Source organism: Paralichthys olivaceus, chromosome 6 (genome assembly GCF_024713975.1).
Source record: "Paralichthys olivaceus isolate ysfri-2021 chromosome 6, ASM2471397v2, whole genome shotgun sequence".
NCBI lineage: Eukaryota > Metazoa > Chordata > Actinopteri > Pleuronectiformes > Paralichthyidae > Paralichthys > Paralichthys olivaceus.
The window spans coordinates 22,817,312-22,833,820 of NC_091098.1; the positions used below are offsets into that span (position 1 = coordinate 22,817,312).

A 16,509-nucleotide genomic window follows, 5' to 3' on the forward strand; every position below is an offset into this window, starting at 1 on the left:
GAGTATTTTAATCTGGAGGTACTTTCCTCCCACCCAACGGTTCTTCTAGTTTATATTTCTTTAGGTTTATATTACATGTGAAAGACTGTTCGACTATCACCCCTCAAAAAAGTTCTGGCAGTGTCCAGCTGCAGTATTTCATAAAGTACCAGAACCCCACACGTGGCCTAATCAGTCAGGAGGAACAGGGAGGGGCTTTGCTTCTGACATGCAGAACATGCAGAAGGACATTTTTTTGCGCGCGCAATTGAATACCTCCTTCCTTCCCCCCATTTTTCTCTGTCCTTTCACGGATGCAAAAAACCCCATGACTCTGTAAAAGGCAGGGACATGAATCAGCTAACAAGCTTTTAACATTAACCCTGCTACCGCTGTCAAGACTGAAGACAACCATCTGTCAGGCTATTAGAGGGGTGAGTTCAAGATAAACCCAGTGGGGCATCACTCTGCATCTGTATTTGTGCCACAATACGATTCCCTACTCACACAGATACTGTCTTTACCTCTGATAATGTACTATACATTGACTGCTCATTTCCTTACACTTAAACTATATGTGTTCTCATTTGTACCCTGTGCTGTTACTGACATGCTGGCAGTATGAATAGCACAGAGGTTGGATTTTATAAATGACTCACTGAAATGGGATATCATCTTGGCTGAAATTTGCTGGCATACTGTTTGGTACAAGTATAAAGTGTTTGATGCGTGGGGTTTTTTGGATATAAAGTCTGTATTTCCACACACGTGTGCTATGTTACATAGGTGTTGGTTAAATTGTCCTGGCTTTTCATTCAAATCATTCATTTTAGTGACTACAAGTCACTGAAGTCATTTGAGGCAACCTCTCTCTTTTCTTTATTCAAATTCATCCCCATCTGCACAGGTCTCAATTGTGATATTTTGCCTGAAAACTGTTTTCCTTTTATTACTATGCAATAAGCCTTATTCAAGAAATTTGAAAAAAAAAAGAGCTGCCACCGGTGTGTACAATCCATAATGTGAGATATTTGTACAACAGAAAGACACATTTCCAGTAATTAATTGTGTCTGGGTTAGATAAAGAACGTGGGAGTTTCTCGGGTGAGCAGGCAAAACCCATATCTCAGTTACGTTGAACTTTATCAATCAACTGAAATGTCGCTGAGAAGTGGATGACATTTGAGGTTTGAGGTCCACGTCACAGACTGAGCCCATGTTTTTGTTGTATGCAGGAAGCATGATTTACTACACAGCATCTCCTTATATGATGTTTAAACATGGAAATGTCTGCTGTTATGGATGAAATAAAACACCCTACTGGACTTTAAGGATCTTTTTCATGTGTCACATGTGTTGCATGACATGTCCATTTCTGCTGTTACACGTCAGCTCAGCTTTGTTTTGGATCAGGCACATGATGACTTGTGAGCACGCACCATGTTTCCACTCCTGAGCACAATCACATGTTGGCAATCTTAAAAAAGCACTTATCTCCTAAGCTAATTACCATCACTGTGACTTCCAGCAGGATGCAAACTGTCAGTGACTATCCGCCCATGGTGAGACAAAAGCCCACCTTGGAGACAAATTCTGCCCCTTCTTTTTACTCACATATTCTGCACTGACATGGTGATTAGTCTCCAGCATGAAAATCAGAGTCCATGTTAATTTCCAGAGTTCCTGGTTTAACCTGTAGCCTTGAACTGCAGACTGTCTGGAAACTAGAAGCAATTCATTCCCATTGTTTGAGTTCCATTGTTGACACCTCCACAGTGCAGACACCTGGTGAGCAGATCCCTACTGTGTCTTTGTAACTGAATCTACCTGTAACTGGTTGAACAAAGGGTTAAGTATGGGTGTTCCCATTTCCCTCTTACTCCCTCCCAGCCTGTAATCTCTCTCACTCTCTCCCCTCTCCACTACCAAGGAGCTTTGAAGAGACTCCCTAAGAGCTAAGCTGCACATTAACTTTGAGACTGAAAACTGAGCCAAATTGACACGAGGAATTACTATTTCGATATCCAGAAAAGGCAGCTGGGCTAAAAGGTAAGTTGCTCAAAATGATGTGTGTGTGTCTTTGAGTTTCAGATGTTGAGGAAGTGAAGGGTAGGGCTAACTGTCAATAGTAAGCTGGTCTTGCGTCAGACAAGAACCATGTGGTGTGTAGTGCTGGATAGTAAGGCTGCAATAATCTCTACTATGTTTCACTGAACATGTGTTGTTCATTGATTACGGTTAATCAATGGATTGTTTCAGTATAAAAATACATTTTAATTACAATACATTTGAAACTGCATCTGGGGGAGGTTGTTGGTTTAAAAAAAAAAAAAAGGTTGTAGCCTATAAACTGATGGAAAATACAGGAGTACTTTTTGGTTTAAATTACGTCTTTATTTCCACTCTCAACTGTTTCCACTAAGCTATACCCTGTGGCCAATGTAATGTCTTATGTGGAACAAGTTTTCAGTTTACTTGGTTTGTCAAGTTTCTCCAGCTTCCCCCTCCCCATTTAAAATGCAAAGCAGGCCCTGTTGTAAAAATCTACCTTTTCCAATGTGAGGGAGGTGATGAAACTGCCGAGCCGTGTCTTCTTGTGAAACTTAAAGTGGAACATGTTGCTGACGTTTAGTCCAAATGCTTTGTTGCTTGAGTGTGTTGGCCACGAGCCATGGGAAAGTAATTGGTTTCGTAGCTGAAGAAAGTTACTCTAACAAAACTTGACCTGAGGCCATTATGCAGGCAAAGGACAACTCTGTATTTACACTAAATAGCAACATTTACACAGGAAGCCTTTGTTTGTCTCTGTGAGCCACTGCTATCAAGCAAAAAGTTGTTAGGATTGTTCAGCGACAAGCGTAGGATAGGGGGGAAAAATTCCAATTTTGTGTAAAAAATGACTGTCTCTTTAGGGGTCAGATGTGAAAACCCTGAGGGCACCCAGACCCACAGAGAAGGGAAGTATCCCATGACCCCTGTGGCAGGAGCGCAGACCTACGCTCATTCCCAGAGCACATCCATGCCAGCTTTGTGTGGCCCACAGTAGATTAGAGCAACATAAGTCCTCTGACAACATTTGTTACTTGAAGCCCTTCATATCACACAAGCGGACACATCCCAAGCAAACGTGTCAAATCTTCTCTAGAATATTATTTTGTAATCCAGAAGTTCTTTTTTTTATCCTCATATCTGAATTAGGGAGGAGAACTCCAAAATAAACTCGTGGCAAAGGAATTTTTGCATCGCCAAAAGAAAAGAACATCATGAATCCAAGATTCATGTTGTCTTTGGCAAGTGGGAGAAATTACAGTGGTGTGTCTCCAGACTTTAACGGCCTGCCATTTTGAAGCTACAAAGCATTTTCTGTTTGTATTATAGGCTACTAGTCGTATTCAATGTTTCTTGGGTGCTGTGGCTTTCCTCAAATAGGCTTTGTTTACCTTTAAATGGCTGAGGAGTTTTAAATACCTTTGCCAGTCTGTTATATAAAGCCATATTTATTGTCCTGGAGACCAGAGGCCATCCTGGGTCAGATCTGGTCCCGACAGGGACAAGTTAATATTTCAAAGCCCATCAGCTTCAAAGCCAATGACTTTCATGTTGTCTTTGGTAAGTGGGAGAAATTACAGTGATGTGTCTCCAGACTTTAAAGGCCTGCCATATATAAGCTTCAGAGTATTTTCTGTTGTATTATAGGCTACTACTTGTATTCAGTGTTTCTTTAGTGCTGTGGCTTTCCTCAAATAGGCTTTACCTTGAGGAGTTTGAGAAGTTAGAAATACATTTGCCAGTGCGTTATATAAATCCATATTTATTGTCCTAGAGACGAGAGGCCGTTGTGAGCCAGATCTGGTCCCAACAGTGACAAGTTGATATTTCAGAAAAGGTTTCTTTTTTCACAAATAATGGAATGTTTGATATCAAACCCTCTCGTTGCACAAATAATGGCCGAATTTGCAGCAGATTTTGATAAGCATGTATTTCGCAAATTCAAATTGTTGTCTCTTTTCTTCCAGAAAATTTTACAGCGAAATCTTTCAATCAAGCAAACTTGAATCTTTAAAGTCTCTCAAGCAACAACCTCAGTAACAACGAAAACAATGGAGCTTCAGAAGATGAATGGACACAGCAGGGAAGAAGGGTAAGACTCATAAACAAACCGTATAGATCATATCACAGTTGAAGTGTGTCCTGACTAATAAAATCTATATACATTTGTCTGTTGCATAGGTTTGATGGGCTGGACGTCATGGCTGAACATGAGGAGTTTCTCCCACATAAGACTGGTGCTAAGAAAGACATCCGCTTTACAGATGTGAGTGATTTAATACTCATGTGTCCTCATATACATTACAGAAGTTGAGTGGAGCTCCATTAATTAAATAAGGACCCTGCCTCACTGTACTTATGCTAAAGTGGCCTCTCCTTATGTGCACCAGCGTCTAATGAGTCTCATGCTTACCAGAAGAAAACCATCGGGGACAAAGTCCACACATTAATGGCCAATAATGGAAATATTTAGATTGACATTGACTTTATATTGAATTTAAAATGTTGAGCAAACTGTGTAGTGTGTAGTAGTAAGCAGTAGGCCTTGAAATAGCATATAATATATGAAAAGATCTCAAATGAAATTTTGGGGGAACCAGTTAAAATAGGCAGATTGTAGATGCTAAAATGAATAGGCCTAATAACATTCTTGTGTATATATACAGTACATGTGCTAGGATTAGCTTTGTCAGTGGAGAAAACCAGTATTAATTACTAGGAGACCAAGCCCTTATATTTGAGTATTTTTTGTACTTTATGTACAAATCCCAGTGGGCCCATCAGTGGGCTGGTGTACCGTCAAAAACAAAACATAAAGTTTTAACCAGCCATGTCTGTCTCTTTACTGGCCCTCGGTTGTGCTGAGTGCACGTTACAAGACTGTGTTTACTGGCCAACTACAACTAAGTGAATTCACGTTAACACGGTCAAACCTCATGTCCATGTCTATCAGATGGGATTTTTTGCTGGAATGATTGTTCTGTTGTGTGATTTAGTTTTCAGAATTTGATTTACATCTTTTGTCTTTTTGCTGCAGTTCGAGGGAAAGACTTCATTTGGCATGTCCGTCTTTAATCTCAGTAACGCCATAATGGGTAGTGGAATTCTGGGATTGGCTTTTGCAATGTCCAACACTGGAATCGTTCTTTTTATGTGAGTATGAAGCCAAATACACAGTCACTATTTTGACTAAACTGTGACTGACTGTATATATGTGTGTTTATGTATTTGTCTTTCCATGTATATGCATGCATTTGCCCACTGCATCCTTAAAATAGTCTTGTGCAAAGAGGATATTGTAGAATACTATATTCAGCTTCTTCTTGTGACTTATATTTGGTATTTGGGTTAAGCCAAATGTGCACGCTCCTCGAGGTTGCAAGAATAAAGCATGGCTGTTAGCTGAGTGTGTTTGAGTTCATGAGCTGTAGACCAACACAGTGAAGATGTGTGCAAGTCATTTTGCCCATCTCTTTTATTTTTAAGATTAATTTAAGTTGGGATAATATTGAACATAATTTTTTGCGCAGCACATTTTTACATTTGTGCCTGTATATGTTTTAATTATTTGTTGCCTCATGTTTCAATTGGAGTTCGATTTGATTTCAGGTTATAATTAGGATTAGGTTAAAGTTTGTGTTGTTGGACACAGTGTGGGTGTAGTCAGGGGAGGGTCCTTATAAGGCTAGAAGTAGGACCATAGGGGTGTGTCTGTCATCTGTGTGTTTGTGTTCGGACAGGTATGTGTGGTGGCAGGGGCCTGAGCTCTGTGCAATAATATGTTTGTTTGTGTGTTACTGTCTGTGTCTGTGTGGCCTGTGGGTGTAAATGTGCACATACAACTGCTGCTGCACAAGCCTGATCTGTCACATTGTACATTAGAGCTCATGCACACGTAGCTTCTCTAAATCAGATTTGAACTGTTAAATATAGACCCCAGTGAACAGATCCAAGGCACGCCTTCTTGGATCAGACCTGTGCTATGTGGCGGGAGGGGGGGTTGGGGAGTCTCTTAAAGCCAAGCTAAACTCTCCGTGACGGTGGAAAAGAACGACGATTAAAGATGATTCTCACTGTTATATAATATTAACAGAATTATCTTTTACTGTTGTTTAAGTAGATAATGAGCACAGTTTCACCGTTTAACACATTTCTGTCACGTAATTTGAGACTCAAATTTTCACAAAAAAAAGAAATCCCTCTTCTTGTGTCTTTACAGAGTCCTGTTGCTGTGCATTGCCATTCTGTCTGCATATTCCATCCATCTCCTCCTGAGAAGTGCCGGAGTTGTCGGTAAGCCAGCGCTACACTCACTGAGCATATGAGGCCACAGAATAAATTATGTATTTAAAAATAATCACACACAAACATAATGTTCATGTGTTTTCAGGGATCCGGGCTTATGAACAGCTCGGGAATCGGGCTTTTGGCCCCGTGGGAAAAATGCTGGCTGCATGCGTTATTACAATACACAACATTGGAGGTACTATGTTTTTATTTTTGTTATATTTATACCTGATACCATCAGTTAAACGATGCATATTCAATCAGATAAAGTAAATAACCAAAAATAAATGTATTTCAATTTCCTTTTAGCAATGTCCAGCTATCTCTTCATTATCAAGTCTGAGCTCCCTCTGGTAATTCAAGCTTTCCTTGATAGTGAAGAAAACACCGGGTGAGTGCAGAAGGATTAGTCATGCATACCTCTGTAGATTCACGTATTAGTTTTTCTGCAGAACTGATTTTGTTTGTCTGACTGTTTCGTAGAGAGTGGTACATGAATGGAAACTACTTGATCATCATTGTTAGCGTTTCCATCATTCTTCCTCTAGCACTCATGAAACAACTTGGTATGTTTTTCATCCTGTCATCACATTTTCTTCAGTTGATTACTTTTACTCTGTCATATATTTCATGTCTCCACGACCTGTTTCTTGTCGTGTTCACTTTCACATTCTGAAATTAAGTCATCTCTTCCAGTGTTTCTCCTCAGTTTGTGACTGTGAATCACTTTCTAATGCAGGTTACCTGGGCTATACCAGTGGCTTCTCCCTCTCCTGCATGGTGTTTTTCCTCATTTCGGTGAGTCGGCAAACAGCCAGCAAAGATTCATACGATATCCTCAGCTGTTCCTCTGTTTAACGTTTTATCTTGGATTGCTGTCAATCTCCAGGTTATCTACAAGAAATTTAATATTTTGTGTCCGCTGGAGAGCGAGGACCAACTTAATGAGACTCTTTTTGCTGACAACCACGCTGCCATGAATGAGACGGGCGACATCTGTGAAGCCAAGATGTTTACCATCAACTCACAGGTTTGAGGAAAATCATTTTTTACATCGCCAACCTTTAGTGAAGTGTCGGCTGTATATCTAATTCTTGGCGAGTGCAGTAGAGCGTGTTATGTCAACAGCATCAAGCGTGTTATGTCAACAGCTGTATTGATTATAGGAAAACTATTAGCTGTGTATTATTCTCCAACATTTGTTGTTTTCTGCTTTTAGACCGCGTACACAGTCCCAATTCTGGCCTTCGCTTTTGTCTGTCACCCTGAAGTGTTACCGATCTACACTGAACTGCGAGAGTAAGTCAGAAAACAGCTTTTTTTCTCAAATGTGTTGAATAAGAAAGCTGGGCTAAAAGGTTTGAGTAAAATTATTACATTTTTCTTTGCAGTGCCACCAAGAAACGTATGCAGGGTGTTGCCAACATTTCCATCTTGGCCATGTTTGTCATGTACCTGCTGACGGCTCTTTTTGGTTACCTCACCTTTTATGGTAAGAGCCTCAAAGGTCACTCTGTTCTGATGTTGTGTTTGGCAAGATTTCAAATGAATGACCCACTTGTGCCCAGAGCTCATACGCATTTTCCAATTTTGTGAATGAGCATCTTTACCCGGTGAGATACCGTATCAAGCACTGTGTGCTTCTCTGTGTGTGTACAGGTGGCGTGGAGTCAGAGCTGCTCCACACCTACAGTCGCTTGGGCTTCCGGGACGTCCTGATCCTCTGCGTGCGTCTGGCCGTGCTGGTGGCCGTCACGCTGACTGTCCCTGTGGTTCTGTTTCCGGTGAGATATTCATCATATTAGAATTGTTACTTTACACATTTCATAAAAAAAATTTTAAAAAATGATTGGCCTCAATACATATATTTAAATTATAAAATATAACTGTTATAGTTTTATTTAATAAGAATAGATAAAGGCACTATGTAAGCCATCATGGAGGCTAGTTAAAATCAGTGTCATGAGAATGATGACCCCTAGTGGTAAAAGAATTGTGGACTAATTCTAATAGACCAAATATTTTATTGGAAGATAGGCCTGAGACCAGTTTATGACTTGAGGCTTTTATTTTTTTAAGTAGGTCACTTCCTAACTATGTTGTCTAAGAACATCCTGAACTCACAGCTGGAACATTAAGAGTTCATAACACTGCTCATGTCGCCTCTATACTGCAGATGGGATCCATCCAGAGTCATTGTCTGTCAAGGTTCTGAAAACAACTCAGTTTCAGAGCTTCTGTTTCAGTACTGTGTTGACTGTGTGGAGCCTGTTCAGGCTTCAGAGTTATCTACAGTTATTCAAATTGAAAGGGATTATTAATAAAACTGCGCAAATAATCAAACATGTCGCAGTTTTCTCTACAGGTTAGAGAAATAGTTTGACTGACAGGAATCAGGGGGGAAATGTTAGACCAGGATCGATCTACCACCACATTTACGCGTCATTGATTTATATGTCATGTTATATTCATATAGTTTGTGTCTTTAAGCGTTTCATGACAGGGAGCAGGGCCTTTGGTGAGCTCTGGACAGAGCTAGGCCAGCTGTTTCAAGTTCACCACAATATTTAGGCTATTGACCTATTTCGGAATAAGACATTGATCAGACTATGATGTTTACACGAGTTTACAGTGTTCAGGTTAGAGAGCAGATTTTGTTTCCTGTCAACATTATATCCTACTATTTGATTACACTCAAACCTCAGCCATGCATCATCAAGCTGTTGGTAACTGTCTTATGTTGATGTTGCAAAATTATGTGAAAACTCCAATAGGACGTTAAAATGTGACATATACTTCAATTCCATTTTTGATTATTCCGACTATGACTTGTTTCCTGTTAAGGTAATCAGAACATGCTGTTTGTATAACAGCGTCTTATTCAGATTATTGAGTGATAAAATCAGAATATCATTGTCCATGTAAAAGTGTTTATTGCGTTTATTTCCCTAAAAGTCAAAATAGTGTGTGAACAGCTGCTCTTGCTCTGTAAACTGAAACTGTCAGGTATGTTGCTCTTCTGGTCTCAATCTACATCATGTTCAAACAAATATTTTCCCCCTGAGGGGGTGACAGAAAATGTTTGCTAAAATGTCAGCCAGCTAGCTGACGTTTTAGCAAACATAGCGCCTAATAAACAGTGCCATAACTCTGTTCCTTGTGGTGATAAAACCAGATTACCTTTATTTTTATATAATTATATCAGTCTTGGTACTTGTTATCTTATTTGTAAAGGGAAACATGTTTTCCTTCCTTCCTCCCGCAGATCCGCAGGGCTTTGCTCCAGATCTTGTGCCCTGACAAGCCTTTCCACTGGGTCAGACACATCGCCATCGCATTTTGTCTCATCTTCGTGGTCAACCTGCTTGTTATCTTCGTGCCCTCCATCCGCGACATCTTTGGCATCATCGGTAAGTTTACACAGGAAGAAAAGCTGTTTAGTCTGGGCTTCAGTGCTGTGAGCTCAGACCTCTGTTCTCCACCTTCATCTACAGGAGCCACATCTGCCCCCACCCTCATCTTCATCCTACCTGGAATCTTCTATGTCCGGATTGTTCCTGAAGACCAGGAGCCTTTACTGTCCAGACCCAAGATTCAGGTACAAGTCGATTCCGTCAGCTGTATGTGTTTTTCAACATAAGTTTTCAACTGGCATGAAAGTAACTTAGATAGTAAATAGTGGTGTTAACCCTTGTGATCTTAGGAACTAATACCTCAGCTTTAAATCCTGTTCATTAACACTGACAAAGAGGAAATACATATGAACATTAATTATTTACTCAACAAAAATGAAATGAAATGAGTGAAATCACCTTCTGGTGCATTGTTAGTCTGTCTCACAGTTTCTTACTCAAACACAAATACAGGATAGACTCTCTGAGGCAAAACTAAAGTAAACTGCCAGAGGTGTACTTTAAACATAGCAACAGAAAACGAATCACACTTTTCCAAAGCTATTTATGTCAAAGATCAATATTTAACCTGACATATATTAAATGTACTCAGGTGCAAAGTAGGATTAAGGTTCAGGATGAAACAATAACCACAGACACTGTTTTACTATTGTGGGCCCACATAGAAAATGAAAACCCCAAAGCCGGCATTAGAACACAAGTAAAACCTGTTGCAGGCCTGAATGTAGCTTGAGAGCAACATGTGAGGAAAGTGCACTTACAGTACTATGAATGGAGTCCTCACTCCTGGAGGCCATGACACAGTCAGCTATCCTCCTCCTTCCTCTGAAGACAGGTGAGAGACAGCAGCTACGGTCCCACGGAACGGCTGGTGTCCCTCGAAGCCAGAGGTGCAACCATCTGCGGCTCTCGTGTGGCTCCCACGTCCGTTAATTATGAACTAGCATTGCATTAGCTGAATGCTAACACGTGACTACACCGCAGGCTAAACGGCCTGAGTAAGCTCCCACAGTCCAAACACTCAAACACGTGTCATGTTAACACCTCCTGACTCATATTCAACCGTTACACCTGACTTCTCTCCTTGTAGCGAGGCGCCACATTAGGAGAAACACACAAAACAACCCACTATCTCTCTGTACCGACTAATCGGAGGCAGATAATACAGCCAATCAAGATGGTGTCTCACCCCACATGTTAGGAGATGAATTTCCGAAACAAGCTATGGAGAGGTTACACATCTTAAAGTGACAAACCCTATAGTGTGGCCACTGCTTTTCAGATTATTCTTATTATAGACACTCATAGCTCTGTGGAATAACTTCAGGGCTACACTCGTATGTTGTTGACACGGATGTTGTGTTTCCTTCCACCTCTGCAGGCTGCATGTTTTGCTGCCCTGGGATTCATCTTCATGATCATGAGTTTGTCGTTCATCATCACTGACTGGGTGACTGGAGAGTCCAAAAGCGGAGGTGGACACTAGCTGCCACGACTGAACAGCGATACCATGAAAACAATGCAACCAAAGCTCCCTGCCATTAAATTACCCCTAATCTGCCGAGTTCTCATCCAAAGCCAAACTGGGTGGTTTGGCTGCACAAGATGAAAGATATGTGAAGGGCCTTTTCCCACGACAACAAAAAAAGAAAAGAGAAATTCAAAAATGATGACGGGGCAGTCAAAAGGTCCTGTAATGGAGGAGAGAACAGAGATGCATGAGTATACAAAGTAATATGTTCTGACTGATTAAAACCTGTGTCACAGGCTGCAGCAAGAATATTGTTTGGAGGCATGTGTAGAAATGAATAAGCCAGGAAAAGAGTAATAAATGGGAACAGCGTGACTCAAATGGAAATCCCATTTTAGAGAATGAATGTGTAGACTTTCCTGGAATAGCTCGGTCACTGCCAAACTCCTTCCAATCTACTTCCCCACAATTTCAGGGTGCACACAACAGAAATGTGATAAGAGTTTGCTTTTTATAAAAGAGAATGACGTCAGTTTCAATTTTGTTACATTTTAAAGACTTTTAAATGTGTCCAAATCTAGACATTTCTCTAAACGTGACAGATTCAGCTCAATACGACCAGCGAGGGTTAGTCTGCAGCTCCATATCCCAATCCATCAAAATCCAAGTTTCACTGACTTGTACATGGAAATTGATTAATGTGTTTTAATGTGATCATTTGTCGAGATAATTCACCTAAACATGAGGTCATCGTCGTCAAAGCTGAGTCTGACGTGACCTTTTTTATTCGTGATCCTACGGATATGGTGCAGTTTGTGGGTTTTTGCTGCTATTCATGAAGGTCAAACAGACAGTAACTGACAATCACACACAGAGAAAGACAGCGAGAGGTGGTTTGCACAATTTCTAAGTCTATATATGTCCCTGAAGACATCATAGCTGCAAACCAAAGACTTTATTTATTGTGTTATATTGAGATGGTTTCAACACACTATTTTTATTTTAAAGCATGTTCAGCAAAGTCCACTTATTGAATATACGTCCAAACATCCAGCTTTAGAAATGCTGTTCCTCTTTCAGCACGTCCAGAAACTGTTCAGCACAGTGAATAGTGACCTATGGATTTAATTTAAAAATAAAAGAATGCCATTCATCCTGTATATTTTTAAATTAATTTGAATGTTGTTATCTGTCAATAAAATATGTCTCATTTGTACATATGCACGGAGTTGAGGTCATCTTTTGTGTGTGACTCTTTAAAATGAATGTAGACACACAGCAGTACAAGTGCAACTGTCAACTCTCTCACCCTGAAAATGGAAGTAACACATTCATTTGCGCTGTGCCTCTGAGGGAGAGAAGAAAAGTGGGGGTTAGAGAAGTGCGGTTGCCTGTTTCCTGCTTTGAAATGATGTGTGCACAGAACAGAGAAGAGAAACTTCCTTGACTGTAGAGACCTGTGTTCTGACAGTACAGGGAGGGCAACCTTTTCTCTTTTCAAATGCTGTGCACATTTATTCAAAATTCACTGGCAGATCTATCAGAGGAATCATGAGCCGTGGATCTAAGTCTAAGACGGACTGTGCCCGCAGCTCTCTGCTGAGCCTGCAGGAGCATGAGAAGCTGGAGGATCTTCTGGGCAGAAGGTGTGCTGTAAGTCATATCTATCTGTTATCTGTCCTGTTTACTTTCTGAAGTTTATTGTGAAAGGGGAAAGAAAAGAAAAGGTGTACTGTTTGTTCTGGCTCAAACGGATATAAACAGTTTGAGCCCTGAAGACTTTGCTCTACTGCTTTTGGTTGTTTAACATCCTGTCCTGAATTTTAATGAGCACATGATTGAATCCTCAGCCGGGAAATTATTTTGTAATATATTCAAATCAAGATAATGTAGTTTCTGCTTTTCATTTGGTTTTGTGCTTCTTGTCTCACCTGCTGTTGATTTAGTTACTTATACCTTTTATGTCTTACATCTGTTTTAGGCCCATTCTGGGTCAAATATATTTAAAGACATATATTTTTCAAAAGAAATCCACAGTGCGTTGATGAAAACGCAGTTTAAAATGACATTAGGTCATCAAAAAGGACCCAGCTGTAACAGGAAATGGTGGTTGGAGCATTTCTTCCTCTGTGTCAGAATTAGATGCGATCATTGGGTCTGGCGTCACAGAGCAGAAGTTGCTTTGTTCTTTTCTTTAGAAACCCGGCTCCTGTCGCTGAGCGAACAAATAAAATCAATCTAATAAGAGCTGCACATTTTAACGACTCATGCACAAGCTGTGGCAAATCAAGAGCCTCACCACAAAACACCAAATTTACACATGAGCTGCAATAAAAAGTGTCCTAGGTACTGGACTGTTTTTAATGTGTGTGTGTGTGTGTTTAGTCCATGGCCACTGCAGTAGCCCAGTTGTACATGGCTCTGCCTCACAGTCCGTCCACGTGGAGCTTGCAGCACACAGGAGTGGTGTGCTTCATCAAAGACAACCCTCAGCGCTCCTACTTCATACGGATGTTTGATTTGAAGGTAATCTCTCACACGATGGTTCTTTAATACCAAGAATTGAATCATCGAGGCCTTCTCCAGACTGATAACCCGATCACTGTGCTGTACGTTGTCCTGACACAACATGACTCACGTCTTGACTGACTCTAGTTTCTCCAAACTGTCGTGAGTATCATTGAGAGACTGAAATGTTAAAATAACAAACGCTTTTCCCCCCACAGGGAGGGAGGCTGGTTTGGGAGCAGGAGCTCTACAACCAAATAGTTTACTCCTCGCCACAGTGGTACTTTCATACCTTCGCTGCAGATGTAAGGATACACACACACACATATATATCTATCTATATAAATATATACACCTCTCACTGCCTCACTCCCTGCAGTTATTGTTGGTTAAATCCTCTTTGTGTTGTAAAGTAGTGAGAGTCTGTGTTGACTTGTAATCTAATGCAGGACTGTCAAGTCGGTCTGAACTTTGCTGATGAACAGGAAGCAGACGCCTTCCAAAATGCAGTGGAGGGGAAAATCTGCCAAAGAAATAGCCGTCATGGTCAGTGAGGTTATATGTTTGTTTTTAAGAATTGTAGAATATTAAATACCATACTTCCCATCACAATGTTTTCTATATATGCTCTCGATTTACTTAACACTATTGTTTGCAATGTGACCTGGGATATATTTGAAATCCTGTGTAGTGAGGTTGATTTGTGCCAAACTCTGAAAAGTAAGAATGTTAAAAACATCAACAAATGACAATTGATGCTTGAATTCTGCATTTGATTGAAACAATGTTGTGTTCAAGGTGGTTTTACTTGATTAATATTGAACAGTGAAGTAAAATGATGCAACATGGTTGCTCTCTCTGCCTTGAATTTGACAGACAAGAAACAGCGCCCCCTGCCATCAAGTGGTAAGGCAGCATTTGAATTCATAAATGCAATATGTTTTTTAAAAGTGCAGCTACTTTACTTTCCTCTATTTTCTATTTCATTATAGACAGAGGATCTCTGCCTCCACTCCCCCCTGACAAAGGTATGTGCCTCCTTCACCTCAGCATTTCTCCATGGGTAACTTTTACCACCAACAGGCAGCGACTTCTGGAATCAAGAACCAACTTTGATATTCTCTCTCTCTCATCCAAAAGCATCATCCGGTAGCCCTGGATCTTATCACATGGCCACGGTGGACATTCAGAATCCAGACATCCATTCCTCCCGCTACCGCTCGATGCCTTCGCCTGCCGCCTGCTCAGCTCCGAGCGGCAAAGACAAGAAGAAGGACAAGAAGAATAAGAAAAAGGGTCCCAAATTCTCCAAAGCAGACATAGGAGCACCCAGTGGATTCAAGTGAGTGTGATGGCTGATGAATGTGATGAAGTTTGATTGATATTTCCAAAGGATGTTGTTTTACTTTGTTTTCCCAAAATGTAAACTGTGTCACTCTGTCCTCCTCCTTCACGTCAGGCACGTTTCTCATGTGGGATGGGATCCCAACAATCTGGACCCTGACCTGTCGAAGCTGCTCTCCCAGGCTGGGATCAGTGAGGCTGAGATGAGAGATGAAAAGACGTCTCAGCTCATCTACAACGTCATCGAGCAGTCTGGAGGTTTGGAGGCCGTCAAAAGGGAGGTGAACAAAAAAGGTTTGACTGTTTCATTTTCAACCCACTTATCAATCTCACTGCTCCCTGCAGACTAATGCAGCCTACTTCTATGTATAATTAATATCTTCCACTACATCACAGGGTCTGTACCTCCACCTCCTCCACCCAGTAGAGGGTCCCTGCCTCCTGTGCCGAGCTCCAGTCCGTCTGCCCCGGCCCCTCCACCTCATCGAGGCCGCTCTGGCCCCCTGCCTCCCATCCCTGGCCAGCCAGGGCGAGTGCCCCCATCTGCTCAGCCAGCAACAGGACGTGGAGGCAAACCACCCCCGCTCCCTACGTCAGGCAGAGGCGGCCCTCCACCACCGCCACCGCCAGGACCAACTGCACACTCTCAATTCCCTCCACCACCCTCCTCAAATTCCTCTCACATCTCTATGTCTTCTCATAACCTGCCTCCTCCCATGCCGCCTTCTGGCCAACAGCGCTCCACAGGTTTACCACCTCCTCCTGTCCCATCTGCACCCGGCAGAGGAGGAGGGCCTCCACCTCCTCCTCCGCCTCCTCCACCTCCTCAGATCTCTGTTTCTCCAAATCACCCACCACCCCCTCCTGTCTCCGGTGGCTCAGCACCACCTGCCCCTACGTCAAATAAAGGAGGAGACAGCCGAGGAGATCTGCTGGATCAGATCCGACTGGGGAAGAAGCTCAGAAATGTAAAGCAACTTTCATTTCTTCCAAACATTTCATATATGCTTCTAATAAAACTTTGCTTACACGTTTAAATGCTGTCCTGCTGTGTTGCAGGTGACGGAGAGCCCTGATCCTGTTGCACCTTCCTCTCCTGCATCCGGTGAGGGCATCGTTGGCGCTCTCATGATGGTCATGCAAAAGAGGAGTAAAGTCATCCACTCCTCTGGTAAATATTGGAACAATAATTTCATCTTCATGAGCAAGAACAATGCATTTGTTGAAGACGTAGTCCAACATTTTAATATCCGTCCTCTCTTTCAGATGAGAGTGAAGACGAGGGCGGATTTGATGACGACGACGACGACGAGTGGGACGAGTGATGCAGAGGTTTTTTTCGATTTTGTGGATTTTGAAATCCGGTGGATGTGCAACATGTTTACAACAGCTTTGAGTCAAACTGTGTCAGTGGTTAAATAAACACGTAATTCAGTATGAAGTACAGTGAAGGACACG

General features: G+C 41.6%; 2 protein-coding genes across 5 annotated transcripts; both read left to right on the forward strand.

The window, feature by feature from the left end:
• The first annotated feature begins 195 nt into the window (after positions 1-195).
• Positions 196-12,419, forward strand: LOC109635155 (sodium-coupled neutral amino acid transporter 3-like). 3 transcript variants are annotated; one of them, XM_020096114.2, is made up of 17 exons: positions 196-413; positions 1,910-2,028; positions 3,996-4,120; positions 4,210-4,294; positions 5,066-5,181; positions 6,248-6,321; positions 6,419-6,511; positions 6,625-6,706; positions 6,799-6,881; positions 7,055-7,113; positions 7,205-7,345; positions 7,535-7,614; positions 7,707-7,807; positions 7,975-8,099; positions 9,581-9,725; positions 9,810-9,913; positions 11,110-12,419. In XM_020096114.2, exons 3-17 carry the CDS (start codon positions 4,080-4,082, stop codon positions 11,212-11,214), a joined length of 1,434 nt encoding a protein of 477 aa, XP_019951673.2. In that variant the 5' UTR covers positions 196-413; positions 1,910-2,028; positions 3,996-4,079; the 3' UTR covers positions 11,215-12,419. The 3 variants fall into 3 exon arrangements, with proteins under 3 accessions (XP_019951673.2, XP_019951676.2, XP_019951674.2); XM_020096117.2 differs by lacking the exon at positions 1,910-2,028; XM_020096115.2 differs by lacking the exons at positions 196-413; positions 1,910-2,028 and adding an exon at positions 3,724-3,865.
• A 110-nt stretch (positions 12,420-12,529) lies between these two features.
• wasb (WASP actin nucleation promoting factor b) lies at positions 12,530-16,507 on the forward strand. Of its 2 annotated transcripts, none has more exons than XM_020096309.2 (11): positions 12,530-12,852; positions 13,585-13,725; positions 13,926-14,012; positions 14,157-14,253; positions 14,584-14,613; positions 14,700-14,735; positions 14,848-15,049; positions 15,167-15,345; positions 15,448-16,019; positions 16,111-16,222; positions 16,318-16,507. In XM_020096309.2, the coding sequence occupies exons 1-11, from the start codon at positions 12,751-12,753 to the stop codon at positions 16,374-16,376; spliced, it is 1,617 nt and encodes a 538-aa protein (XP_019951868.2). In that variant the 5' UTR covers positions 12,530-12,750; the 3' UTR covers positions 16,377-16,507. The 2 variants fall into 2 exon arrangements, with proteins under 2 accessions (XP_019951868.2, XP_019951869.2); XM_020096310.2 differs by having other exon boundaries at positions 12,605-12,845.
• The last annotated feature ends 2 nt before the right edge of the window (positions 16,508-16,509 follow it).